Source organism: Echiichthys vipera, assembly GCF_963691815.1.
Source record: "Echiichthys vipera genome assembly, chromosome: 22".
NCBI lineage: Eukaryota > Metazoa > Chordata > Actinopteri > Perciformes > Trachinidae > Echiichthys > Echiichthys vipera.
The window spans coordinates 6,790,633-6,817,602 of NC_139847.1; the positions used below are offsets into that span (position 1 = coordinate 6,790,633).

The 26,970-nt window shown below is 41.5% G+C and overlaps 4 protein-coding genes across 6 annotated transcripts in view; 2 read left to right on the forward strand and 2 right to left on the reverse strand.

The window, feature by feature from the left end:
- Positions 1–732: 732 nt before the first annotated feature.
- On the reverse strand, positions 733–4,911 carry b4gat1 (beta-1,4-glucuronyltransferase 1). Its single transcript, XM_083936807.1, has 2 exons — positions 3,554–4,911; positions 733–2,554 (listed from the first exon to the last, which is right to left on the reverse strand). Exons 1-2 carry the CDS (start codon positions 4,658–4,660, stop codon positions 2,363–2,365), a joined length of 1,299 nt encoding a protein of 432 aa, XP_083792933.1. The 5' UTR covers positions 4,661–4,911; the 3' UTR covers positions 733–2,362.
- A 1,445-nt stretch (positions 4,912–6,356) lies between these two features.
- pfdn2 (prefoldin subunit 2) lies at positions 6,357–10,242 on the reverse strand. Its single transcript, XM_083937395.1, has 4 exons — positions 10,154–10,242; positions 8,973–9,061; positions 8,556–8,679; positions 6,357–7,652 (listed from the first exon to the last, which is right to left on the reverse strand). Exons 1-4 carry the CDS (start codon positions 10,232–10,234, stop codon positions 7,467–7,469), a joined length of 480 nt encoding a protein of 159 aa, XP_083793521.1. The 5' UTR covers positions 10,235–10,242; the 3' UTR covers positions 6,357–7,466.
- Positions 10,243–10,880: 638 nt separating this feature from the next.
- On the forward strand, positions 10,881–14,262 carry nit1 (nitrilase 1). The gene is made up of 6 exons (XM_083937225.1): positions 10,881–11,013; positions 11,348–11,581; positions 12,928–13,031; positions 13,184–13,320; positions 13,525–13,650; positions 13,744–14,262. The coding sequence occupies exons 1-6, from the start codon at positions 10,925–10,927 to the stop codon at positions 14,008–14,010; spliced, it is 957 nt and encodes a 318-aa protein (XP_083793351.1). The 5' UTR covers positions 10,881–10,924; the 3' UTR covers positions 14,011–14,262.
- A 1,270-nt stretch (positions 14,263–15,532) lies between these two features.
- The window catches only part of clcn3 (chloride channel 3), a 50,204-nt gene continuing 38,766 nt past the window's right edge, over positions 15,533–26,970 (forward strand). For 2 of the 3 annotated variants that reach the window (XM_083937388.1, XM_083937390.1), the window contains exon 1: positions 15,533–15,673. The gene's annotated coding sequence lies outside the window, so the exon portion shown is untranslated. The remainder of the gene's footprint in view (positions 15,674–26,970) is intronic. The other variant, XM_083937392.1, reaches the window with a different exon arrangement.

Below are 26,970 nucleotides of genomic sequence, written 5' to 3' on the forward strand. Positions count from 1 at the left end.
ATATTTACAAATCAAAAAAAGCTTGTTAAGGCAACATTGCCGACCTGTAGATGAGATGAAACTAATCAAGCTGGCAGCAATTTTAAGCCACACGCAGGGGTAAAAGCACTGGTGTCTCGTCAAAGCATCTAGCACTGGACCACTAGCCTCTCAACATCTGTTGCCCAACCGAAGGAGAGCCCGAATGACCCACCGACCACAAGTTGGCCTGATGAGTTACTAAGGGCGCACTCACACTGTCCTTCCGTAGAGTTCCCAAACAGGTTTTTACGGGTAAGCCCAGTACGTTTGACCAGTGAGAGTGCAACCGCACCGCGCCTAGCTGCAGCCCGCTTGCCGTCCACGGCCCATTTGAGAGAGGTGGGCTTTTGTAGAGCGTGTTTGAAAGTGTACGAGCACAAGGCCTACGGTGGCTCTTATGTCATTTTATGTGCGCCTGTTGGGACATAGAAAAAAGAAGGACGGACCATGCGCGGACATTTAACAACAACAAAAATGGTGGCGAAAGGTTCACGTTGGTGTGATGCGGAGGTGGAGTGTTTACTGCAGATTTGGTCGATGAAAAGATTCAAAAACAGTCGACAAGACGCACAAAAACTCAGAGGTCTATGTAAAGATTTGTTAACAAAGCGACGCATCGCGATGATGTCAATCAATGCGTGTAACGTGTAACGTGTTACGGCGTGATAACGTATGGACAGCAAGAAGCATTCGCCGAGGCCCAGGTAGTGTGAGTACAAACGGGGAGAGGGAGGGGGAGACAAGGACCCTGAAGCATGGGGCACGGTACGGATGGACAGTGTGAGTGCGCCCTAAGTTATTAATTGCATTTAGCTTGAATAAAATGCTGTGCGTTGAACATGTCTCAGTTTAGAGTTCATTCACTTATATGAGCTACGATATGTAGGTTAAAATATCTTGTAATTACTTGGCAACATAGTCAGAATTTAAAATACTTGTGTTAAAAGTTGGATTTTAAAACCATTTATTCACATAAGCATCTAACAATTGGTATGGAGATGTTTAATAACGACTGAAAATCCTCAGAGAAGTCTGGAAAAGTCTGGAATTTTAAATATAAAATGTAAAATGTGTAGGAACCCTGAAACAAAGTGATGCATTTGTGGAAAACCTAGGTTTGTGGTCAACCTGATCCCTCAGACTGGATTGTGTTTCACTTCATGATTGATGCTTTAGTGGATCCATGCCAAAACTACAGTCCAACTGAAATCGACATAATGTGTCCTGGGTTCTCCTTTCAGAAAAAAAGGAATAATAACATATTTCTGTATCCTAAGGGTTCTGGTTAAGTTTGTAGTCCGTTTATAGTCTAGAAGTATTGACCTATCACCTTTGAGCAGGTTGTGGTTGCATGCAGGTAAACCGTCCGTGTTGAGAGCAAAAGAGGCCGAACGCGTTGGTCGTAATCTCGTAACCCATTGGGGATCGTCTGATGACAATCAAGCTTTTTATTATTTGCATTCATATGCAGATATATGTTATAAAGAAGTCGTCTCTCAACTCCAACTCCATTCTGTCGCCTCAAGTTGTTAAATCGAACACAAAAGAGCGGAAACCCAAAAATATCGACCGTTGCCCCCGGAGGCTGAATTATCACCAGACGGATGCTGATGAGCTCTGAGATGAGAAGGCTGTTAATTCTTTACATCTACGGAAAACTTGTTTTCATACAGCCGGTCCTATCGTTTCATTTTAAACTATATTTGCATAAAGCAGTTACGTCACAGTTCTATCTTTGGGATAGGAAGATGTTTTCATTATTAAACACTATCAACTATATTTGAGATAACGTCCGACAGCAAAAGTGATGACCTTAACTTAAGTTGGACTTTGAGGAACAAGGCAATCTTCGATCAGTGGTCATGAAATATTAAACTCTAGGATACAGTACATACAGTGGACTATTCTTAGGATCTCTCTCTCTCTCTCTCTCTCTCTGAGTGAATAGGTAAAGAGTCTTTTAGTCACATCTGTGCCCATGTTTCTTTTTATCTGGACAAGCTAAAAAAAAACGTTAAATAGAAAATGTACCTATACTTTAACATTAATGTCGATCAAATGGCATCTACATTTTGGATTAAAATATTCTCCAGCCAGTTTTCCAGTACTGGACAGTTCCAGGTAGCAGGACGCTCTCAGAAATCCCCAGAGAACATTTCCTTGCTGTTCACTTTCAGAGAGGACGGAGAGAGTGTTGGATTAGATTTAACTCCTACTGTGCTGTCATCACGAGAAATCAAAGAACAGAACTGGGACGTTTCGATTAGACAGAGCCTGACTGGAAGCTAAATCAGGTTAAAAAAATACGTCGATCATGTCAGCAGGAGATCCTCATCGTGTTTTAGCATCGTCGGTTGGAAGATGGGTATTTGGTTTTCAGGCCCTCTTTGAAGCTGCGAAACAGAACCCGGTTTCGTTTATTCTCCTCGTCCTTCCTGGCGTGGAACTCCCCCTGGATCTTGAAGCCCCGGTGCACCACGAAGGCCGAGCTCAGCACCGAGAACTTGTATCCGGCTACATGGAGCTCGCATGCCTGGAGGGAGACAGAAAAGAGAAGGCGCTTCCTGTCAAAGATGTTACTTCTCCAGCCCAATATCAGTCTGACTCAAAAAATGTTGCTGAAAGAAAAAAAATGTTCACAATGTGAAGCTAAATGACTGAAAATAGACAAAAACAACCACATGGAGACAAAAAAGAGGACATAGAAACGTAAAATGTTTAAAAAAACAGATGCAAAACCACCACAAAAAGATGCAAAATGTTCAAAAACAGATTCAAAACCACCACAAAAAGTTGCAAAATGTTCGATAATAGATGCAAAACCACCACAAAAAGATGCAAAATGTTTAAAAATAGATGCAAAGCCACCACAAAAAGATGCAAAATGTTTAAAAATAGATGCAAAACCACCACAAAAAGATGCAAAATGTTTAAAAATAGATGCAAAACCACCACAAAAAGATGCAAAATGTGTAAAAATAGATGCAAAACCACCACAAAAAGATGCAAAATGGGTCAAAATAGATGCAAAACCACCACAAAAAGATGCAAAATGGGTCAAAATAGATGCAAAACCACCACAAAAAGATGCAAAATGACTAAAAATAGATGCAAAACCACCACAAAAAGATGCAAAATGGGTCAAAATAGATGCAAAACCACCACAAAAGATGCAAAATGACTAAAAATAGATGCAAAACCACCACAAAAAGATGCAAAATGTTTAAAAATAGATGCAAAACCACCACAAAAAGATGCAAAATGTGTAAAAATAGATGCAAAACCACCACAAAAAGATGCAAAATGGGTCAAAATAGATGCAAAACCACCACAAAAGATGCAAAATCACCTCAAAAAGATGCAAAATGTGTAAAAATAAATGCAAAACCACTACAAAAGATGCAACCTGCCATTCTGATGTGCATTAGATTACACTCAACGACACTTTTACTTTTGCTTTTTACAGCTTTCAACTGAATCTCACAGTCTTCTTCAGCTCGTATGTGGACGTGCGGATGAACTTTGTACAAACCTGGCTGATGCGATTGAAGCCGTACTGCTTGAAGTTCTCGTCGTAGAGGGGCACAGTGTGGGGCCCGATGTAGAAAGGCTCCCAGGGGTCCACCCAGGTCAGCGTGTAGGCAACTTCCAGGGTGCCCGTCCCTCTTTGTACGTGGCTGTTAACCCAGCGTGAGTAGTTGGTGGGGGCTTGACAGCGAGGACACAGCTCTTCATAAAAGGGCCGGACTTCGCCAACCTGGTAGAGCTGAACCAACTCTGCCTTGTTGGCGGGGATCTTCCGGGCGTGACGGATCTCAAAGGCGGGCAGCACGAATACCTCATCGCTCACAGGTTCACGCGTCATGATCAGGGCCAGGAACTGCTGGTGCAGGTCGGCGCTCGGCATCATGTCGATGTCAATGACCAGGATGTAGGAGGACTCTGTGCCACTCCGGGCGACGTTACGAAGGAGGTTGTTGGGGTAGGAGACGTTCCCACTGATGTCATAGTTCTTGTATTTATCCCTGTGCGTCTCCAGTCTGGAGAACACGGAGGCGCAGTCCTCAAGCCCTGCAAAATGCTCACGGTCCTGGTCAGGGAAACTGGCCATCTCTCCAGAGAGGCAGACCAAGTGGAAGTCCACCAGAGACTGGATCTGAGGGCAGAAGAAGCTGAGCGCGTAGACCAGAGCTGTGGCATACCTGACATCTTGCCCGTGCGCGAATATGACCACAGAGAGAGGGTTGTGCCACCTTTCCAGAAGAGTTTCCAGGTGATGCAGGTTGTTGATGGTTGTGTGCGTGGCTAGAGCCAGGACATTGGAGGCGGGGTCGGACCCTGGTTTGTTATTTGTGGTGAAATCACTTTTGATCAAGTTCTTGTACACCCGGTACTGACCACTGTGGTCAAAGATCCCACCTGTGGACAGCGAGTACCTCAGACGCTCCTTCCGCGAGTTTTTCTCGGGGTGCCCATTTTTCTTGCCCCCAGAGCCTCCAAAGAGCTCCGAGTATCGGTACCGCTGCTGCTTACCGTGAAACTTGGATAAGAAGGACAGGTATATGAGCTGCAGGAGCGCCACTATCAGCAGAGCACTCAGCACCACTTTGAAGACGGAGCATTTCTTGGAGAGATGCATGCCAGAGAAACTGCAGCCTGGCCAACTAGTGTGCGCAAAGCAGATCCAAACACCGGAGCAAGAGGCTATTTCTGTCCAAGCGTCCCAGCTAGCATTACCTACATAGCTACCACAATGCTAACACAGTGAAAAGCAGCGCATACTTGCACATTCTGCGGGTTAGTGGCATCACTGCCCCAGATCTTGTTTGCACACGGCTCTCGACAGCACGGTCGAAACCCCGAATCTAACCCAGTTTCAATGATCTCCATCAAAACATCTACACTGTTGTTACCTTTCTGCTCTTCTGCAGCTGCTGCGACTGCGGCGCATGTCAACACGTCACAACCGTAATGTCGGGAGTAAAGGCGCACCACCGCATCTGTGCCTGTATGACGGCTAGCTGTTAGCTGAACTGGTGCTAATAAAGGGCTATTGCCACTCAATTACACTTATTACACGTCTAGACGTATGGATTGTATAAAAAGGTGTGGTATACACATATGTAGTCCAGGGACGAGGTGGCCGAGTGGTTAAGGCGATGGACTGCTAATCCATTGTGCTCTGCACGCGTGGGTTCGAATCCCATCCTCGTCGAATTACATTTTTAATTTTTTGTAATTATATTTCTAGTGTTTCACCATTTTTTTCAGCCTTGATTTTATGCATAGTAAAAATCCATCAGGCTCTTCTCCATACAAATTAGATTTAAACAGAGGGGTTATCTTTCACTGGTGGTGGTTCTCAACCTTTGTACTTGACGGACCACCTCAAAACATATCAGGCTCTCTCAAGTACCTCCACTAAGACCAATGTTAACATACAGCAGTGTAGGCCGACACTGATCTGCTACGAACAGGAAGGTTTATACGTAATCAGAGGATTATTTATTGTCGACTGTCTTCATCCACAGCCACACTGTAGGAAAGGGAAGCACCAGAACTGACAGTGTTTCCAAACCACTCATTTCACCTCAAATCACTCTCTGCCGTCACAGTTTAGCTCGAGCGTGACTACGTAGCAGGCTGATGTTCAAACAAAAATATTACAGGAGATGCTGAATTTATTTTAAACTACATTTTACAGATCTTTAATGTTATAGTGGTTTCTTAATATTATAACTTACTAATTAATGTTTCCTTTTTTAATTAAGGAGATTCCTCAAAGTACCACCAGTGATACAAATACCAGTTTGAGAACCAGTGAATTAATATACTGCAGGGTACAATTAATGGTAGTGTCTTTGCTCAAGGTAAACGTACACTTGTGAATTGAGATGGATGTTTTATCTATAATTACAAAAAAAAAATATATATAGGTGTTTTTACAGTATGTATGTTTCATTTTAATTTTACAATTCCTTTTTCATCCAAACCCCAGGCCAAAAATATTGGCGTCATTTAAAAAAAAATTGCATTAATCCCCCAGTGACTTACCTAATATCCATGTGGCTGTATGAAAACATCTGTCAGACCTTGATTTTCATCCTCCAGTGCAAAGATAAACCAGGAAGGGGAACAAAAAGATGGAAACCAGTCGACCACCCAAATTTAAATAGACTGCATTCATTCCCAATCCACAGGTTTCGCTGTCACATATTTTTAAAATCTAAACTTGACTTCTACAACACATGCATGGGGTGATGTTTGTTAAAGTTGTAAACAATAAGGGCTTCGTGGCAAACAGTAACAAGGCTTCAAGACACCACACAAAAATGCACAATTGTGAATTCTTTTAATGCATGACCACTGACAAAAACAACTACATGAACAGTGCAGACAGACAGCACACATCAGGTTCTAAGTGGCATCAGTTAACACATTCATTTCTCTTTAACTCTTAAATGTGCTACAGATCAGAAAGAATGACAATTTCTATTGTGTTTTCAATGACGGGGCTTTATTTTTAAGGTTATGGGGGTGGAAATCATGTTTCACAGAGACAGGGCGAATGAAGCTGACACATTCAATTTGATCTATAGTGACAAGTTTACAGTATAATATCTTGTTCATGCTCATAACAAGTAGTTCAAAAGGACCTGTACTGCATTGGCAAGGGTGGCTTCTTGCAAAGCTTTAGGGCCCTATGAAGTCAGCTTTTATTTTTCCTCATTTTCTAGCTGTTAGTCCAAAATCCTAAATTTACAAAACGCAAAAACATGATGACTTAAAAATGCATGTGATCTAGTTTTTAAGGTAATAACCGTGTGCGCTCTTATGTTCTAGACCATGGGTGTCAAAGTGATCCAGTAAAGGGCCGTGTGGCTGCAGGTTTTCATATCAACCTATCAAAAACACACCTGGTCCAACAAATCAACTGTGTGAAGACAGTTCAGGTGATTGAGTAAGTGGAGTCAGGTGTGTTCTTGCTTGGTTGGAATGAAAACCTGCAGCCACACGGCCCTTTACTGGATCACTTTGACACCCATGGTCTGGACATTTGGTATTTTAACCCAGCAACTTGCCAATTATACCTTAGATGAGGGAAAATTTTCTGTAATCTGAGGCTGTAAAATATTTACTTGAGTAAGACTAAAACAAATACTCAGAATTGAATTGTTTAATTATGCCACAGTATATCAGAAATAAGAAAAGTCAGCTTCACTGAAAGACACTGTATAAGACGAGCGCACTAGCACTCACAGATGTAAGCAGAACACAACGTAAAGTGAGTATTTCACTATCAAGTGCAGTATGTTTAGCAGAATTCTCCAAATCTAAATGCATCCTGTGAAAAGTCCAATTTTGAAACCTAGATTTTGTGACTCCAACTCTATTTTCAGTACTGCAGAAATCATAAGGCCCGGCGGTCGCCCTCTTACTACAAACTACGACACTAACACGCTCGCTCCGCTTTTAGACTCGCCCCCTTCGCTGTCCTGGGAGGACGGCGCCGACTGGCCTTCTTCTTCGCCCTCGCCCACCAACCGGATGTTGTAGCGTTCCCTGTACTCTGTGAGCTCCCGTCCTTTCGTCTGCATCTGTGTGTTGAGCGCCGCGATTATTTTGTTGATCTGTGGAGAGAAAAAAAGGAAAAGACAGTGAGACCTTTTCTACTAAATGACATTTTAGATTTGAAATGATGTTAAATTGATATTTAAAACATTTGTTATTAGTGTATTACAATGCAACAAGTGTGCTGGCATTAGTGTTGACCGTGCAAATCTATTCTTCAGGGTTTTTACACCTTTTCCAAAGTCGAATTCAGGCACTTTCAAGGTCCATTTTCAAGCTTTTCCAGCACTTTGCAGCTGTGGTAAATTCTTGTTTCTAAAATGCAGACTTATTGATTGACATTATTATTTCACTTTTTAAAATAACATTAACAGATATAGTATTATGCTATAAACAACGATTTTTTTGTTTATATTAGATATATTATATATATTTTGTTTGGTAATACCAGATGGGTAAGAATTTAAAAATATTTAAATTTACATCCTGTTGCCATTTGTTGGGAAAGAAATGCGAATACAACTTCAAGCCTTTTTCAAGCACTTTAACCTAAATTCAAGCACTTCTAAGGTCCATTTTCAAGCTTTTCCAGCACCTTACAGCTGTGGTAAATTCCACATTTCTACAAATACATACATATTGAAAGTTAATATTTCACTTTTTTTTTAAATCACGTTAAGAGAGATGGTATTTTGCTTTTAACAACTAAAATTTTGTTTGGTAATACCAGAAGGATAAGAGTTTAAACAATATTTAAATATTTATCCTGTAGCCATTTGTTTGGAAAGAAATGTGAATACAACTTGAAGCATTTTTAAGCACTTTATCCTTAATTCAAGCACTTTTCAAACCTTGAAAACACATTAAGATGAAGCATTTTCAAGGATTTCAAGCACCCGTTTGAACCCTGATTCTTTAAACTGAAATACTGGGACATTTGTTTTTCTTTTCTCATCCATCACCTGTTCTTTGTTGTTTTCCAAAGCTGGTAGAACTTCTTTTACCGTCCTCTCCACCAACACGCCTCCGACTAGACGAAAGCACTTCCTCGAAGGATCCACTTCGTGCAGGGTGTCAATTACTAAGCTGGATGGAAAAAAAGGGATGTTAAAAAAACACCTAAAAGATCAGTTTTCTGGTCCAGGAACTGTAACTGAACTGAAACACGTAATCTCTGAAATGTGCATTTCTTGGATTGTGACAGATTTTTATGACATACTGCGTTAAATATCAAAGCCAGACTCAGCACAATCAGGTCTGTGGTGGGTCGGTCAAAGGGAGATGATGTGAAATGTCTTTCATGATTAAATATAAGACACACTGCCTATAGAAAGTCGTGATACCCTTTTTGAAATAGTCACTTTTTTGTTTGCACCAACCTGTGCTCGTTGATCTCCATCTCCAACTCTGCAGATTTGGAAGCCATACTGCGCTGCTCCTGACGCATCCTCTGAAATGTTGCCACCACCTGTCACACAAAAAATACACCGTCAGCAACGTAACAGACACACAGACTTGTGAGATAAGCCTGTGAGTACTCTCAATCGACCAGGTCATCGTTATCCCTAAAGCAACTTCAGTAAAGTAAAGTCAAGTGCACGGAAAACAGATATTTTAAAATGTAATAAAATAAAAAAAGCTGCCTGAAACACAACAAACAATGGCTTAATTAACTTGCTGTGTATGATGTTAATAAAAAGACATGACTGGATCGGTGCATCTCTAGTTTTTTCAGCAACATATTATTTGTCAGGGTCCCTGACTTTATGGGCTGTAGGAAATTGTAATGTGCGTTTTTCAGTATTTTCTGCAAATTTAAAGGCTAAATATTAATATATTAATCAATACAATATAGTATTAAAACCTATAAAATAATTAAGATAGTCCTTAGTTACAATCCTACTTTCATTACATGTGGCTAATAATAAAAATATTAGCAGCATTTTAAATATTTTGACCTTTATAGAGTATTAAACAGTGGTAGTTTTATTTAGAAAAATGATGTGAATACTTTCTGTAGGCCTACCTTGTTGGTAAATTGTCTGATTTATTTCATGTTAGCTTTATTTATTTTTTATTTATGTTAGCTTATTGTTACTCTGAGCCTTTCCCATCTTTGTAAATGTATAATTTCCCTCGGTATAAATAAACCTTCTTGAATTTTGGATCTTAAAACAGGGCTGGGTGTAAGTGTCACAGGGTCTTCAGTGATAAAAATAGCATCTCACACTTGTCTTTAACTGGACACCATTCCTATAACTGTTACGTTTGTTACTTTAAATGCACTTAAATTACAGTTACGTGTCCGGTGACAAAGTCTTAAAGTCTAAATAATCAGATGTGACTTCACTCTGCTGTAACGTTTTGTGATGAGGAAGCAGAATGATGGCGATGGGGAAGCTAACGTTAGCCTCGGTAAGCTAACGTTAGCCTCGGTGAGCTACAGTTAGCCTCCGTTAGCTGCCCGTTAGATTAGCGGCTTTAGCTTCACCGGACACGACGGAGCAACATCACCGTTAACGGCACCGACTAAAGCAGCCCGAGGTGGAGGTGAAAGTACCTGCTCGGCTGACACGCCGGACGGTTTTCCATCGGCGCTGTTGCTGGATTTGCTACCCGTGCTGCTACTGTTGGCTGCCATCTTGAAAGGGTTTATCTGAGAAGGACCCCGGGCAGAATGTGTAGAGCTGGTCCAGAGAGTGCCTGTGCGGAAATTATTAATTTAGTTTATTTATTATTATTATTTTTTTCCCTGCAGCTTTATTTAAAATGAGTTGGCATAGATACAGATGGTATACAGGGAAAAGTATGCAATGAAAATACAGATAATGTCTTCTTCTTTTTAGATTTATACACTGAAAATGAAAAAAAAAACAGAACAGACTACATATCAAGACAAGGATTCATTTTCCCTGATATCTACAAATTGATTTTGTCATTTTGGGAAACCATTTATATCCATAAAAGTACATTTTTATAATAGAAGTAGATCCAAACCAGACCTCTACCAACCCCAGAACCTTAAAAACTGAACCTTAATGCAATTTGTTTATTTAAAGTTATAATCTAAGTATATTGTTTGTTTTTAATCAATACAAAAAAGTAAATTTCAACACTCTACTCTAGGTATCATACACGTTGTCAGACAAAAGCAAATGCTCTCCAGCAGGTGGAGACGGTAAGCCTTCATGTTGGTTTTATCCTCTGAAAAACAACAGAGAAGAAGAAGACAGTAGCTCTGATCCTGTCCTTCCTGCTGCACAGTGCACTCAACACACTGAACAAATGTGTTACTAACATGGACTAAAAAGGAAGGAGGACGTGCTGTCCAATGTTCAAGGTGAGGTGCATTTTGGGAACATCTGTAAAGTATTTGGCCTCTCTCTCAGCTCGGAGACGAGGGATCAAGCTACAAAACAGGTATGTTTATTATTCTGACTGGGGAATGTAATGTTTTGATATCAAACAGCTGATCCTCTCAGCAGGGAATTTATGACAAAGACTACAATTGAATTGTGTTATTTGGATTATTTTCTGCAGTACAGTTACTATAGTAACAAACGATGTTAGAGCATGAATAGAGTAAATAGTGCATTAATTTCAGCATTTAAATTAGATCAACATTGGTGCAAAGCTGTACAATATTCTATAATAATTAACTAGTGGAGTTAATGATTAACTATTCTTGTCCTAACATCTTTGCCAGTCATTCAGCTTCTGTACACTGGTTATAATAACACTCTCTTCTCTGCAGGATGTCGACTTTACCTCACCCAGTGGCTGCAGTGTGTCAGATGACAGCCACTTCAGACAAAAAGGCCAACTTTGCCGCCTGTAAACAGCTGGTGGAGGAAGCCAAGGAGCGGGGGGCCAGCATGGTCTTCCTGCCCGAGTGCTTCGACTACATCGGATCCAGTCAGCAGGAGACGCTGTCGTTGTCTGAGAGCCTGACGGGAGACACAATGTCACAGTACACTCAGCTGGCAAAGTAGATATACGTTTCTTTTTTTCATTTCTGTTCGTAGGAAAACATTGACACGGGTCACATTTTTTATTGTGATAGTTCAGGAACGCCTTAAAGTGTAATTCCGGCATGAAATCATCCCACATACATCAAATAAGCCATGTGGCTAACACTGATTAGCTCGGGGCATTACAGTGAAGGCATTAAAACGTCTTTTTTAACCACTAATACTGCTCAAAATAACACCAAACCTCTGCAGCAGCATGAGAAGAGTCCCTACACATAAAACAAAACATCAACAATGTAGTAAGTGAACCCAGAGTTTATTAAAAGAGTGTTTTAAAGACTTACCTACTGGCCCCTGTACCAGCTCCTCTCATAGTAAAGTCCATTCAAGTGGATTACCAAAGTCAATCCCAAAGGAAGGAGCCCATTGGTGCTTTGTTTTATGTGTAGGGACTCTTCTCATGCTGCTGCAGAGGTTTGCTGTTATTTTGAGCAGAATTACTGGTTAAAAAAGAAGTTTTAATGCCTTCACTGTACTGCCCCGAGCTAAGCAGTGTTAGCCACGTCCGGCTGTTAGCAACTCTCACAGATTTCTACGTTAATAGTTGTTACACAAAAAAAACTGTCTCAGTGGCTTATTGATATATTTAAGTGCCAAAAAAGACCATGGGATGATTTTGCGCCAGAATGATATTTTAAGGGATTTTCTTCAGATTTATCACATAAAAGGTCACATAACTAAAGAATTCCTTCGCTAATTATGACATTTCACTCAAATGTCTAATTTGAGTGATGTGAAATAATGGATTTTCATATCCAAAAGGTCAAAGGTCAACTTCACTTTGCTTTCACCATGTTCTGCATTATTAACGCTTCTCTGTGCATCATTCATAGCTCAGGAACAGGAGGGGAGACGTTTGGTTGGATCCTGAATTATTTTGTGCTGCAGGGATGTGTGAGAAGCATCCACGTTTCGCCAAAAATACACTTTTTATAATTCCTTGATATTTTACTACATATATTATGTAAGTCTGGACGGTTTGGATGCGAACTGCACCATGACAAGTTGGTGGAGGCATTCAACCACACGGTGGTAATTCTCGTTGGTTTTGCTTTAGGTATTTTGCTCAGCGCCCCGCTTTGGCAGAAACGTTTGTTTGAAGATATTGTTCAGTTGGCTGCTGGCTGAGAGCAGGAGAAACTACTCTAGGCTCTGTCCTATTTAAATAAACAGTGTTTGTACATGAGATTAAAAAAAGAGCTAACAGGGTTTTATCTTACTGCTTCACCACCTTTTCTTGATCATGTGCTGACGATGTGAATAATTGGCACATGATTGGTATTTGAACCTCTCTTTCTTTCAGGAAGTTGGAAGTGTGGCTGTCTCTTGGAGGATTTCATGAACAAGGGCACGACTGGGAGTCCGACAGACGAATCTACAACAGTCACATCATAATTAATGATAAAGGTACTGCCCATTTAACAATCTCTCTTTACATTCTCTCAGAAACACACTCATGAAACAAATCCAAACTAGTTAAAGTGCTTATTAGATGCTTTTTAGGACCCACAGTCCATGTTTTACATTCTCATATTAACGCATCGTCATTGCACCCACAGGTGACATCGTTTCAGTCTACAGGAAGTCCCATTTGTTTGATGTGGAGTTGCCAGAAAAAGGCGTATCCCTTAAAGAAAGTGCCTTCACCATCCCTGGACCCTCCCTCATGCCTCCGGTCCAAACTCCCATCGGCAAGGTGTCATTTCCTGTGATAATAACTATCAACAATTAGAGCTTTAAATGCACAGTCATTCCTCATATTATTGGGTGATAGAAAACTATAACAGTAGAGGAATATAAGACTATTTCTCAGCTCTGAAACCTTAACACAAAATGCTAAATATCAGATCTGTTTGTGTTCTGTCTTTTGTTTTTGAGCATTTGTATTTTGTGTCCACAGGTTGGCCTGGGCGTCTGCTATGATCTGAGATTCCCAGAGTTATCGCTCGCTCTGCAGAGTCACGGGGCCGAGATTCTGACTTACCCATCAGCCTTCACTGTAGCAACAGGAGCTGCTCACTGGGAGGTGAGATGAGTCATGATAAGACAACAGACTGTTTGATTACTCGTTATATATAAGATATAAACCCACGCCAACCAAGCATGTATGTATTCCCAGGTGTTACTGCGTGCACGGGCAATCGAAAACCAGTGTTTCATCCTGGCGGCGGCGCAGGTCGGCCGGCACAACGAGAAGCGCTCGTCGTACGGCCACGCCCTGGCGGTGGACCCCTGGGGTGAGGTGCTGGGCGACTGCGGAGGGGAGAAGCCGGGCGTGGTGCTGGTGGAGATCGACCTGGAGAAGGTCAGCAGCACCAGGAGGAACATGCCGGTCCAACAGCACCGCAGAGACACTGGTTTCTATCACAGTCTGGAGAAAACTTGACTACAAAGAGACGTACAATGTTCAAACTCTTGCTGAAAAAGAAACTGCGATGAAAGAAGCACACTTTCTTCAAATGAAGTATAAACATGGAGGATTTATTCTACTGTTGATGAGATAAAAGTAGTGTGATCTGTAGATGTTTGGAGCCTCTTATTGTGACTTAAGCTCACGGTCAGGAAAACCAGCTCTGAGCAAATAAGCCTGTAATGGATATTACTCGTTCTGGTCAATAGGTGGTACTGTTGGGTAGTAGCATAAAGTAAAAACATTCTCATTTTAGTTAAATCACTGATGTTCATTGATCTGTGATACTGAGTGGATATGTACAAATTCAAAATGTTATTTTTCTGTGATTGAATTAAATATTGTTACTGCCTAAAGATTATAAAGTCAAAACTTGTCCTTCACTTTGCTTGTCTTCTGTTGCCGTACAAATACGGTGCTGACGTTCTTCCTTTTGCTTGATGGTAACGCTTCACTATCTATGATGTGCTGAATAATGATATCTAATTGTTGGAGCCCATAAAATGAATGCACCCCGCATATGTAAATATAAAAACACATCTTCTGAAGTATGGAAGTCTGTCTGAGTTTGAGGTTGATTCCCTGCTGAGCATCTTTTTCTCTTAATGTTCAGTTCACTCATAAAGTCAGAATCTCTTTCAGAAAGAGTCTTAATCAGGAATGCACCAATACTGATATTACTACTATACTGACTCAATAACCTCTGCAGTAGCATCAGAAGAGTCCCTATACTCAAAACAATGCAGCAGTAGCTCAGTCCATAGGTGATTCGGCTAGGAATAGGAGGGATGTCGGTTTGAGTCCCTGTGTGGACCATGAATGGAGCGTGGACTGTAGGCTGGAGAGGTGCCAGTTCATCTCCTGGCCATTGCTTAGGTACTGTTGAGCAAGGCACCAAACCCCCAACTGCTGGGGGCGCCAGCCACTGGCAGCCCCCTCGCTCTAACATCTCTCCATTAATTGCATATAATTGCGTGTATAGTTCCTGCTTGAGTGTGTGTGTGTGTATATCGGGCCTGTGTGTGTAACATGAATAATAATAGAGACACAGGGTGAATACAGGTATATTCAGACAGACACGATGAGAAAAATCATGTGTTTTTTAAACATTTAAGTAAGTAAACATGTTCTTGTAGAAACCCAAAATACAAATAAACAAATAACCAAGTCCAGTTGCTTTTGACTGGAATTGCTTTGAGTCTAACGATGACCTGGACACATGAGAACATTCACAGGCAAAGTGCTTAACAGTGACACTGGCTGCCATTTGTAGTCAGTGACCCCATTCTTTTTTTTAATTATTTTTTATATCTGTTTGATTTGCAGTGACTGGATGAATTATTGATCAGATGTTTTCTCCTTCCTGCCTGTTTTACCACCACAGACTGTGGGTGGGAGCTGCTGCTGGAGCTGCTGCTGCTGCTGCTGCTGCTGGTGGTGATGGGAGGGGAGGGGGTGAGCAACAGGAAGTGAACGTCACTGACACAGGAATGGGACTGAAAAAAGAAAACACCATCATGATGAGGAGAATGTCAAATCCACTCGTGTGCGGAAACCAGAAAATCGGTTAAACTCCATTTAAAAAAAGGGGGAAAAGGATGAATCGTCGTGTCCGAGCTGGAACCGAGGCATCAGGAAGGTACGGTGTTGTTTCTTTAGTGTTTTTAACATAAATGAGCTCATCACGGCTCGCTTCTAGTGTGTGTTCCAGAAAAGATGTGTGTGTGTTTCACCATCGAGAGGCCACCCGTCCATCCTCCTGCCGCTGTCAGACGTGTCTTGGTGGCTCGGTGTCGATGCCGCCGTGCACTTTGTGGTGAAGTGGTGAAGTCACTGTATCTTAGTGGGCAGACTGACGCTCTGGTTGGTCCAGGGCCTCTTGTGTGGATGCTAAAGGAAACCGAGGCTGCACAATCCAGCGGCTGCATGCACCCAATCCCGCTTGTATGTGATTTTTCTACTGGATATTTGCGCCGTGAAATGCAGATGTGAAGTTAATGCATGCGCCGGTGTTGTGCCGTGTTCAGCACCCTGCCGTGAAACGCACCCCCTCGCATTATAGGTGATATTCTGGATCAGAAGGCTGTTGTTTTCACCTATAGGAGTAGTTTATTTACAGGTAACCCAATAAAAACACATTTGAACCTATGAATTGCAAGAAAAGCTGGGATTATATTTAGGTAACACTGAGTCAAACACATTCAACTTGCTCCAAAGATCCATTTCATTCATTTTGTAATTATGGCTGCAGTATATTTGCACAGAACATACAAAAGGGGTTGTTTTGTGTTCGAAATTATCCAAGTTTGTGATTTTAAACTCTTTAAAATAGTTTAAAGACTGCAAGTAACCAATGTTCTGACCGATGTGGGTTACGTGTGTATATAACCGGTGTGTATATATATAAAAACTACTCCTATAGGTCCAAACAACAGCCTTCTGATCCAGAATAACACCTGTAATGCGAGGGGATGCATTTCATGGCAGGGGTGCTGAATATGGCTCAACACCGGTGTTGTGTAGGAGTAGTTTATATGTATATATATACACATACAGGTAACCCACAATGGTCAGAGCATTGATTACTTACAGTCTTAAAATCACAAACTTGGATAATAGCGAACCCAAAACAACACCTTTTTGTATGTTCTGTGGAAATTTACTGCAGCCACGATTACAAAATGAACTAAATGGACACGTCCAGCCGGAAGGAGGCCTCGGGGAAGACCCAGGACCAGGTGGAGAGATTAGATCTCCACACTGGCCTGGGAACGCCTCGGGATCCCCCAGTTAGAGCTGGTTAATGTGGCCCGGGAAAGGGAAGTTTGGGGTCCCCTGCTAAAGCTGCTGCCCCGAGACCCGACCCCGGATAAGAGGCTGAAGATGAGATGAGATGAAATGGATCTTTTGAGCAAGTTGAATGTATTTGACTCAGCGTTTCCTAAATATAATCCCAGCTTTTCTTGCAATACATAGGTTCAAAAGTGTGTGCTTTTAATGTGGTTACCTGTATATAACCTACTCCTATAGGTGGAAACAACAGCCTTCTGATCCAGAATATCACCTATAATGCGAGGGGGTGCGTTTCACGGCAAGGGTGCTGCATAAGGCACAACACCTGTTGTCACTGCTGAGAGTGTGCTGGGACGCACTGAGGTTTTGTTTGCCATGCTGACTGTCACGGATGTTTGTCACCATCAGTCTTGCGCTTGTGAATTCTGTCCTCTTGCCTTTAATGTGTTCTTTTAAAAACACTCTTCTCCCTCCTTGTTATGTATTCACTTTTTGCATAATAGTTGTTTTGAGGGTAAGTTGCACCCTAAACATTCAGCTTTACGGTGCAACTTAACATCAAAGCAACTATTGTGTAAAAAAAAAAGTTGACGCATTACAGTGATACATTTATATCTGTAAAATAATAGAACATAATAGAATAGAAATACTTTATTGCAGTGTAACAGCAGCATTACACACAGACACATCAACACAGTAATATAAACAATATAAAAGAGACATTAAAATGTATAGATAAGCAGTCTAGTTGAGGTGCAAATGTAAACCGATAACAATCTAAGGTGCAGTGGACAGATTATGAGAAAAACATATCAGGTGTTTGTGATTGTATTGTTCTGAACAGTCTGTTGCGCTGTGTGCTGGCATGTGGCAGGACAGATTTCCTGTATCGGAGCTGATGTTGTTGACTTTAAAAAGTCCAGAGTCGACCAATAGAGACACTTTGGAAGTGTTGAATATAAAACCCAGGGAGTTGAATTAACACTTTCAAAGTGGCTGTGAACAGACTAATTATGGTTCCGATATTATTATTATTATTATTCATATTAATATATTAATAATTGCGGGGGGGCTGGAGTTGATCCCAGCTGACATCGGGCATGAGGAGGGGTACACCCTGGACAGGACGCCAGTTTATCACAGGACACATAGAGACGAACAGAGACAGACAACCATTCACACCTACGGGTGATTTTTATTATTATTATTATTATTATTATTATTATTATCATTTGAGAATCAGTTCATCTTGTAGTTATTTTTGAGGCAAACATACCAGAAATACTGCTACTACTAAAATAGTTATAATAATAATAATAATAAAAAATTTAATAATAATAATGATTATATAGCACCTTCCATAACATGAAATGTAGATTTGTCTTTTACTAAAGAAACAAATCAATAACATAGAAATAAAAAACAGGAGACATAAGTAGCAAAAACAACACAATAATGATACAATTTTACAGATTTTAAAATAGGAAAACACTGCACTAGTACAAAAGTGAATATTTGCTGGTTTTCTTACTCTTCTATCAAAGCTAACTTGAATATATTTGGGTTCTGGACACTTTTCTTGGAGAAGAAAGAAATGCAAATACAATATAAACTATGTAATAAATTATAATGTATGTTTTATGGACCATGTGTTCACGGAGCCATTGTATTTATCCAGTTTCTTTGCATAGGGACGCGTTTAGCACGGCGACTACACGTCCTTGATACTTGAACTAAACTCAAGTTAATGTTTCCCCGCTGTAACCTTTCCCCCTTCGTCACTGTTGAGGTATTAAATCTTTGATTTGTGATTGGTCAGCACAGAATCAAGACTCTTTCCACCCGGTTGGTTCCAGACGGGTCAAACCAAAGGCCCTGCACTGCACTCTTTATTGGATTTGCTCTGCCTGTTGGTTTAATCAGCGCTCCTGATTGTGTTAACGTCGTCCTGGAGCCGTTGCCGTCATTTCGTCAAAGTTTGATTCCCAGTCAGACAGTCGAGGCATCTCATCTCAGTGATTATCTCCCTCCCGTCTGTTTTCTTCCTGTGTTGCTGTTCCTGAAGTAGAAGGTCGGATTACGCGCGTCAGCACAGATAACAGATGTTTTTGAATTTTTGCTCAATCACACGTCTTCACTTTCACTTCCTTTATCGTAGCGTCTTAGATGAAAACATCCGCCTTTGGACTCTACATCCCCAGAGTGGCAGCACACAATTACAGCATAATGAGATATCTGAATGAACATGTGGTGATTTTTCACCCCAAAGTGAATAATTTTACCCGTCTGGTAGATTTTTATTATACTTCTTTTTTAATATTAGGATGCATCGACTGCTGTCTCCCAAGTAAAACAGTATTCTCTGACTGGCGTAGGCTGGATGAAAATCGATCGATAACACACATACACACACACATACACACACACACACACACACACACACACTCACACATATACCGACACACTTTCAGGATTTCTTAAATGACTGCACTTCTTTTAACTTTTGCTGCAGGCCAGATAGAACATGCATTATTCATCTTCCAGCATTCATTTTGTAAAACTATGAACTTCCTCTGCCTTTAATCGGTTCTGTTGCTTTATTTTTGAACAGCAGTGTCTCCTCGTGAGACAGCAGCGTATTATTGACTGATTATTAAATGCTGTGCAGGTTTCTATTATCTAAACCAAGTTATCTAATTAACAGATTAAGTGATAATACTTTTTATTATTGGTTGAATCCACTGAACGCTGTAATTACACAGAGTTTAAGAAGCTGCTGAAACACTTGACTTGAGTATCGCGATATGAGGTTTTGTGATACTGCATTGATTCTCAAACACAATGCATTGATTTTTAATTAACACGTGGCACCACTGGCAATCTCAGATGACGTAAATGACTTTAAGAGGCTTTAATGGGCTTAAGTGAAGGTATTAATTAGCATCATATTACTCTACATAACATCCATCAAGGGCAACCATGTCGTGCCAGCTTGTCGAGAAGGAGGCTGAATAATGTACGACAGTGTTTATTTTGTGTTTCAAACCTCTACTGCTTACATCAGCATTGTAATGTATCCTCAGCAATTTGACTCTTCCACTCCAATGTAACAATATATGATGGTGTGTTGTTTATACTCTGACCGTTGAGGTGAGCTTTAAAAAAGGCAATATATCGTAGGGCTGCAACTATCCATTATTGATTATTTAATGGATTCTTTTACCAGAGCCCAAGATGACGTCTTCACATTTCTTGTTCTGTCCACAACTCAAGGTTTTCCAGTTTACTGCCTAAAGCCCTGTTTGCACGGGATTAGTTTAATATGGGGACCTGGGGTAAGGTCATTTGTAGAGGTTTTATACCTGGCCAAGCCCCCACCACAGCGAATTCCTCTTTGATTCAATAATGAAGCGCCAAAAACTGCAGTTCTCTGAGTGTCCACTAGGAGTAGTTTGCATAATAGAGCAGTTTCTCATTGACCCCCATGTTAAACAGGACGTTTTCACAGCATCATTAAACCTGTTTAAGGCCTGGTACAAAAAACTATTTTAGTCTGTATGTTTAGCTCATATCTCCATGACAACACTGAGGGGGGTGAATTGTTTTGTACCAGGCTAGTTTTTATTTTATTGGAGGTTAAAGTTTACAAATAATTAGGGGCGTGGCCTCTTGAGTTACAGTTAGCCTCTGGTCCTCACTTCTCCTTGGAGATAAACGTCAGCCAGATGGACGTATCTCCCTCCCCCCAACGTCACATACAGTACTTGCCCTTTTTTGGTCAGAGGAAATGAGGCGGAGACTGAGGCTGACTCCCGTAGGCGAGGACGGTTGAATCAAGTTTAGACAACGGACCTCGACGGAGAGGCTACGTCCATTTTTTACACAGTCTATTGTGCTCTCTGAATGCGTCATGTCAGTAATTATTCAGGAGAATGTCAGTAAAAAATACGTTGATTTTCATCTTCTGTAAAACAGTCCAGTAAAAATACCTCAGGTAAAACTAGTCCCGTCCGAATACGACCCTCTGTAAAACTCATGTCCGGTCATATCCCATCAATACGTAGTTTCCACATTTTTCGTGCATGGAGGTGCTCGATAAAGCACTCATGACTCTTTTTATATAATCATTTCTGTCCTTTTTTTTCGTGTTTAGCTCATTTTGTGACATCAGGAAGCTACGTAGCACGCGCATGGCAACAGGAAGGTGACGTAGTGCGTAGATCGAGTAACCCCTCACACCTCTGGTAGAATACAGGGATTTCTTAATCCTATGTGAATCGGCCATTTATATTACAGACGTCCTGAGGTAAGACTGTTTTACCCCACATCCCCATATTAATCTAATCCCGTCTGAGTAGGGCTTTAGGGGAGGAAAGAAACCACAAAATATTAACGTTTCAGAAACTGGAATCAGAGAATTTTTACTTTTTTTCTTAATAAAATGAATCAAATTGATGAGTCGATGATCAAAACAGTCGACAATTAAGCAGAATCTTGCAAAAACACAGACCTAGTAATAACAACTAGTTGTGAAGAGAAAGTTCTTTGTTTTATTTTTGGTGTCTGCATGTTTCAGACTGTCATCACTACATTCCTGCACAACTTCAGCAGTCAGTCCGTGCTGCATGTTGCTGTTAATTGTGAGGTGTGAACGCTCCCTGTTGCGTTGGATCTGCTGAAGGTTTTTGCTACAGAGCGATCCATATATCGATCACCCGCCGCCGCAGCTGTTGAAGGATGTGTGTCAACTCATTGGCCCCCGTCTGTGGAGGAGGTGAGAGCCTGTCTGTTAGATGGAGGGCAAAACGCTGAGTCACATCCCAGCAACAGTCGCCACGGGCAACACCTCCATGGTGACCAGCCGGAGGAAGATAACGGCTCTCGCTGCTCAACTATAGTTGTGTAACATGAGAAAGTCCCTGCAACGTTTTGTTCCCTCGCAGTTGGTTATGCTGCTGTTATCGACCGCACACACACACACACACACACACACACACACACACACACACACACACACACACACACACACACACACACACACACACACACACACACACGCCCCTCTCTTTAGCTTATCCACGTCCTCAAACTGCAAAATGAAATCTGACTCACATGGATAGTAGCTTCTCAATAATCAACAGTCACCCCGGAGTAATTACTGTTTTGATTACTGTTGCAAAGAATGAAGGGAAACATGAATAAGTAGACTGCAGACGTAATTATAGTATAGCTATCAAGTGTCGGAGAGAAATGGGACAAAAGATGACAAGTCTAATTGAAGCAGACCTTCGTTAAGAGGCTCAGCAGCACAGCTAAATGCATAATTTTAACATGCACTTCCTACTCCCAGTCTAAGAAATGCTGCATGAATCAGCACCCTGCTGTGCTTAAATGTGTTTTCTTTACTTCTCAGAACTGCCACAAAAGCTTAGTTTCAATCCAAACAAAGTTATTAAGAAGAAAGGTTTAAGGTGAGCTATTCTTGCTTCACATCGCTGCGGTTCAGCAGTGTAACCTGAGGTCAAAAGGCGACATCACATGAGCTCACCTAGACGAGACCGACACTGCAAACGAGCTGAATTGAATTTCCTGGCCACGCTGATTTGATATGGCTCAAAGGGAAGTCCTGTCTCATGGCGAATCAGTGCGATTGTTGGCTCAGGGGGAAATGTTTCTCTTCCCTCTTTGCCCTACCATTATAGAGTTTGTGCCAGAGAGGATTATCAGTTCCACTGTTGGCCTTGTTGGAGGGCTTTTGTTCCTGATGTGGCTGGGGCTTTAATGTGGTATTCCTATCATCACAGAGTGTCTGGGTTTGTTTGTGTGTGGAGAGTGACTTTCACTCCAACACTCCACAAAGTTAAAGGGACACTTTGTAGCGTTTTAACTGATTTATGACCTCAAATCAACATCTTCATTCATAAATAAGTCCTCACTGGTGAACAATTATCTCTGCCAACAATCTGACTTATCCTCAGGTAAGGACAGGTAAGCTCTGTGGAGGCTTTCATGTCCTTCTGGTCTATAAAAAACTATGAACGGTTGAGAGGGACATAAAGCACTACGTGGTACCGGCAAGGCTAAACGTGTTTTTGCTCAGACTGGAGAAGGAGCTCAGTGAGACGCGCTTGTCACTGCAAATTTGAACTTGCACTGTACTTTTGTTCATAATGCAAGATCATACTTTTGCCACGCCACAGGAGAAGGAATCATTGTCGCCAAAAAAGCAAAAAGCAAATTAAAGAGGCAATATCCTTACCTGAAGGCCACCGTAGCTTCTACTACACGCTTGGAAAGGGAAGGGTGAGGGGAGGGGTATTCAGTTGGTTGTAATCTCTAACTCACTACTAGATGACACTAAATCCTACACACCGCTCCTTTAGAGGGTCGACGCCAGTGCAATTCATTTCTTAAGTATAAAATAAATCTGAATTAGAGCCTAGAAGTGTATCAGCCATTTACAGTAATAATTTCTATAAACAGATATCTGCCTGTGAATGCAGAACCTGTAGACAACGGTACAGGATTTTGGTGTCTGAATCTTTCTGGTTTCCATTCGTAGTTCAAGTAGTATTGAAAAACCATGTTTAAGCAGGCTTTCCGCGCAGTCTGTGTGGCCGAAATGCAGTCTCAGAACCCATAATTATCAGGTGAAAATGAAGATTAAGCTTTTTATTAATGTTGTTTTTTATTTATCCGCATTCATATGCATGCATTGGTTTATAGAGATTGGCTGAAATGGCGTCAGGACCTACAAAATCTACAAAAAAGTACCGACTTGGACAGTAAACGTTGACTGGCTCACAAAAGAGGAAGTCTTGGCCCAGATATATTTATCCGGATCTCTGCTGGCTACACCTGAAAACCTGAAATATTGGCCCAAGATGTGCGCCTGTTCGGACATAGAAAATAGAAGGACGGACCATGCGCGGACATTTAACAACAACAACAATGGCGGTGAAAGGTTCACGTTGGTGTGATGCGGAGGTGGAGTGTTTACTGCAGATTTGGTCGGATGAAAATATTTAAAAACTGTCGACAAGACGCACAAAAACTCCGAGGTCTATGGGAAGATTTGTAAACAAAGCCACACACACGCGATCAATGCGTGTGACGTGTTACGGCGTGATGGCGTATGGACAGCAAGAAGCATTTGTGCGAGGCCCTGGCAGTGTGAGTACAAACGGGGCTGGGGCGCGGGGGGAGAGGGAGGGGGGGCAAGTACCCTAAAGCCCGGGGCGCGGTGCGGAAGGACAGTGTGAGTGCGCCCTTAGTCAACAAACATACAATTTTGTCGATTAGGTGATTTAAAAAACTGTAAAACTGAGTTCCTCCACAAAGAATCTGGCAAAAGCACCACTTTAAATATTGTTTTCCAGAGATGTGCAGATAAGTTTCTTGGAAATAAGTCATTCAGCATGAAAAATAAATAAATAAATAAACTAAAGAAATTCTAGTGGACAAAGACCCAACGATTATTCAACTAATCGTCTCGGAGGGGGCGAATCTAGTCCAAACATTGTTGAGATATTTTCCACTAGTAATAAATGATGTCTGTTTTACCCTGACACTCACTGTTTTTATTTAAATTGTGCTTCAGCTCTTGTGAAATCCAGTTGTGTCCCTCTCTTGGCATTCGCTGTCTGTATTTACTGGATGAAAGCATTGTTTTGTTACAGAAGCACTTTCCACATTACGAGGGAAAAAGCCCACTTCCTAAATCAACCGAGCTGACTCCAACTTTTTTCTTTCTCTGCACTTCCTTTTTATTGTGGCCTTTTTCAAAGTCCACAGCACACACACACACACACACACACACACACACACACACTGCTGGAGAAAAACTCAAGATCTAATAGAAAGTCCGTCTATTAGGCGCAGGAGATATAGATGAATATGGAGCGACCTGTCAGAACGTAAAGGATTACTGAGGATCAGTCAGGCTGCAGCACAAGCGCGTTAAATCTTTTTCTGTAGCACTTTGTGATTCACTATTCGTTGAGGCTGATATTCCTATAAATATCTTTATCATTCTCAGGAGTCATTGGACTGCCATTGCCCGCTGGGGATCATTTTCGGTCCCGTCTGTCGTGTTTGTGGTCACAGATTCTGCTGTAGTTCCACCTCCTCCACAGGGGGGCGAGGTCTGAGCAAAGGTGGTGTTGAAGCCACTCTGCTCTCTTTGTTCCAGCAGTTTTTCTGATCATCCTCTCAGTGTAGGGAGGATGTCCATGTGCCATTTTAATCCATCTGCCTATAAATACACTTGACTGTTCAGCATTATATCATTGTAATGTCTCATCCCAAGTATTATCTGAAGGAAGCAATCGTAAAAAGTACTAATTATGTTAGAGCTGGGCGATGTGGCCTCAAAAAAACACAGATTTTTCTTTATAACAGACCAGATTTTTGATTTTTTTTTAAAAGTACTAAAGACAAAATAATTATTTTACAATGTTTTTATTTAAATGACAGAACCGCATGGATTTCCCTGCAAGAAAAGAAGTGGCAAACTTTCCCAGTTTCACCAGACTTCATCTATAAAATATAAATAAATAAATAATTCTATTCTCTTCAACAAAAATAAATCAATAAAGGGTGAATTTAGCTCTCCCTTTATGTAAAATAAAAAAGGGCCACACTGCCTCTAGGGAGGAAAAATGTAAAGTATCCCTGAATAAAACAATTTTGCAAACAAACCAATAAAAACCACCCAATATCACCACAGATTAAAGTTGTTACAACTCTCTGCTGTTTTGCCACGGGAAAAATGCTTCTGCAGGAGAGGAAAGGAAATACTGACATGCATGCAAATAGTTTTCCGAGCTTCTGTTTTTGTTTTTCTAGAGATCCCAACTCCAAACTTTCCTTTGATAACATCTTTCCTTTCATCCACAAGTAGAGCAAGGAATAAGAGTCCGTCATTGGTCCAGTTTGGTTTTCTCTTGGGTTTTGGCAGAGTATGGTGTCTGTATCAGCCATGGTTATTCTAGCCCTATAATTAAAATGCTTCTTATATAGGCCTACATATCCACTGATTGTCCAATGAGCTGCCAGACTTGTCGTAGTCCTACCTGTCAGAAAACAAGCTGAACATACTTACAAATCAATTTTTATACAAAAAGTATATTCTTGGTTTCATATTAAATCAGAGACACCACGTGATACATTCTATTTATAAACCTTAATTGCACATAACAGACTATTTCCAAAAGTGTTTCTATCATAAATACACACTCAGAGCCTACTCACACTGACCTCCCGGACCGAGACCCGGACTTTAGGGTACTTGTCCCCCCTCCCTCTCCCCCCCGCGCCCCAGCCCTGTTTGTACTCACACTACCTGGGCCGGCCAATGCTTCTTGCTGTCCATACGCCATCACGCCGTAACACGTCACACGCATTGATCGCGTGTGTGTGGCTTTGTTTACAAATCTTTCCATAGACCTCGGAGTTTTTGTGCGTCTTGTCGACTGTTTTTGAATATTTTCATCCGACCAAATCTGCAGTAAACACTTCACCTCCACATCACATCAACGCGAACCTTTCACCGCTATTGTTGTTGTTGTTAAATGTCTGCGCATGGTCCGTCCTTCTATTTACATGTCCGAACAGGCGGACATAACGCTACTGCCGTAGGGCTCGTGCTCGTGCTCGTACACGTGCGCACGCTCGTGCTCGTACATGTGCAAACGGCTCCGCTAAAGCCCACCTCTTTCAAGCGGGCCGTGGACGGTCCGCTGGCCGCAGTTGAGCACGGAGCGGGTCCACTCACACTGCTTAAAGGTACTAGACTTTAGCTGAAAAACCGGTTTTGGCCGCGGCCAAAAGGACAGTGTGAGTAGGCTCTTAGGGACTCATTAACTCTCAGCCAATCACTGTGGGCATAGAAGGTATGACATGATGTCATCCATCGCAGCGAGGTCGACCCTGCCCTCTAGTCTTAGCTCAGGAGTCCCCGTTCCTTAGTAAAAGTTGGTCTCAGAGGCTTTGGGAGTAGGTTTGACGAAATGACTCTGACCTGAGAACTGTTAGCGCTGAGATAAAATGTTTAGTGCGTACGGACCCTGATGATCATCTCTCTGTTGTGTGTCTGAGAACAAAAGCTTTGGAAACCGGCCTTTTTTCCCCCTTGCCGTTCAA

Bases quoted from the DNA above. Each gene is read 5' to 3' on its own strand.
- b4gat1 (XM_083936807.1), bottom strand. From the start codon at position 4,660: ATGCATCTCTCCAAGAAATGCTCCGTCTTCAAAGTGGTGCTGAGTGCT. The intron at 2,555-3,553 runs GTTTGTACAAAG...GTCTCCCTCCAG, and splicing joins GCTTCAATCGCATCAGCCAG to GCATGCGAGCTCCATGTAGC.
- pfdn2 (XM_083937395.1), bottom strand. From the start codon at position 10,234: ATGGCAGCCAACAGTAGCAGCACGGGTAGCAAATCCAGCAACAGCGCC. The intron at 9,062-10,153 runs GTACTTTCACCT...TTTGTGTGACAG, and splicing joins CCGGCGTGTCAGCCGAGCAG to GTGGTGGCAACATTTCAGAG. The intron at 7,653-8,555 runs GTGATGGATGAG...TTCTCTCCACAG, and splicing joins TGGAAAACAACAAAGAACAG to ATCAACAAAATAATCGCGGC.
- nit1 (XM_083937225.1), top strand. From the start codon at position 10,925: ATGTTCAAGGTGAGGTGCATTTTGGGAACATCTGTAAAGTATTTGGCC. The intron at 11,014-11,347 runs GTATGTTTATTA...TCTTCTCTGCAG, and splicing joins GGGATCAAGCTACAAAACAG to GATGTCGACTTTACCTCACC. The intron at 13,651-13,743 runs GTGAGATGAGTC...ATGTATTCCCAG, and splicing joins CAGGAGCTGCTCACTGGGAG to GTGTTACTGCGTGCACGGGC.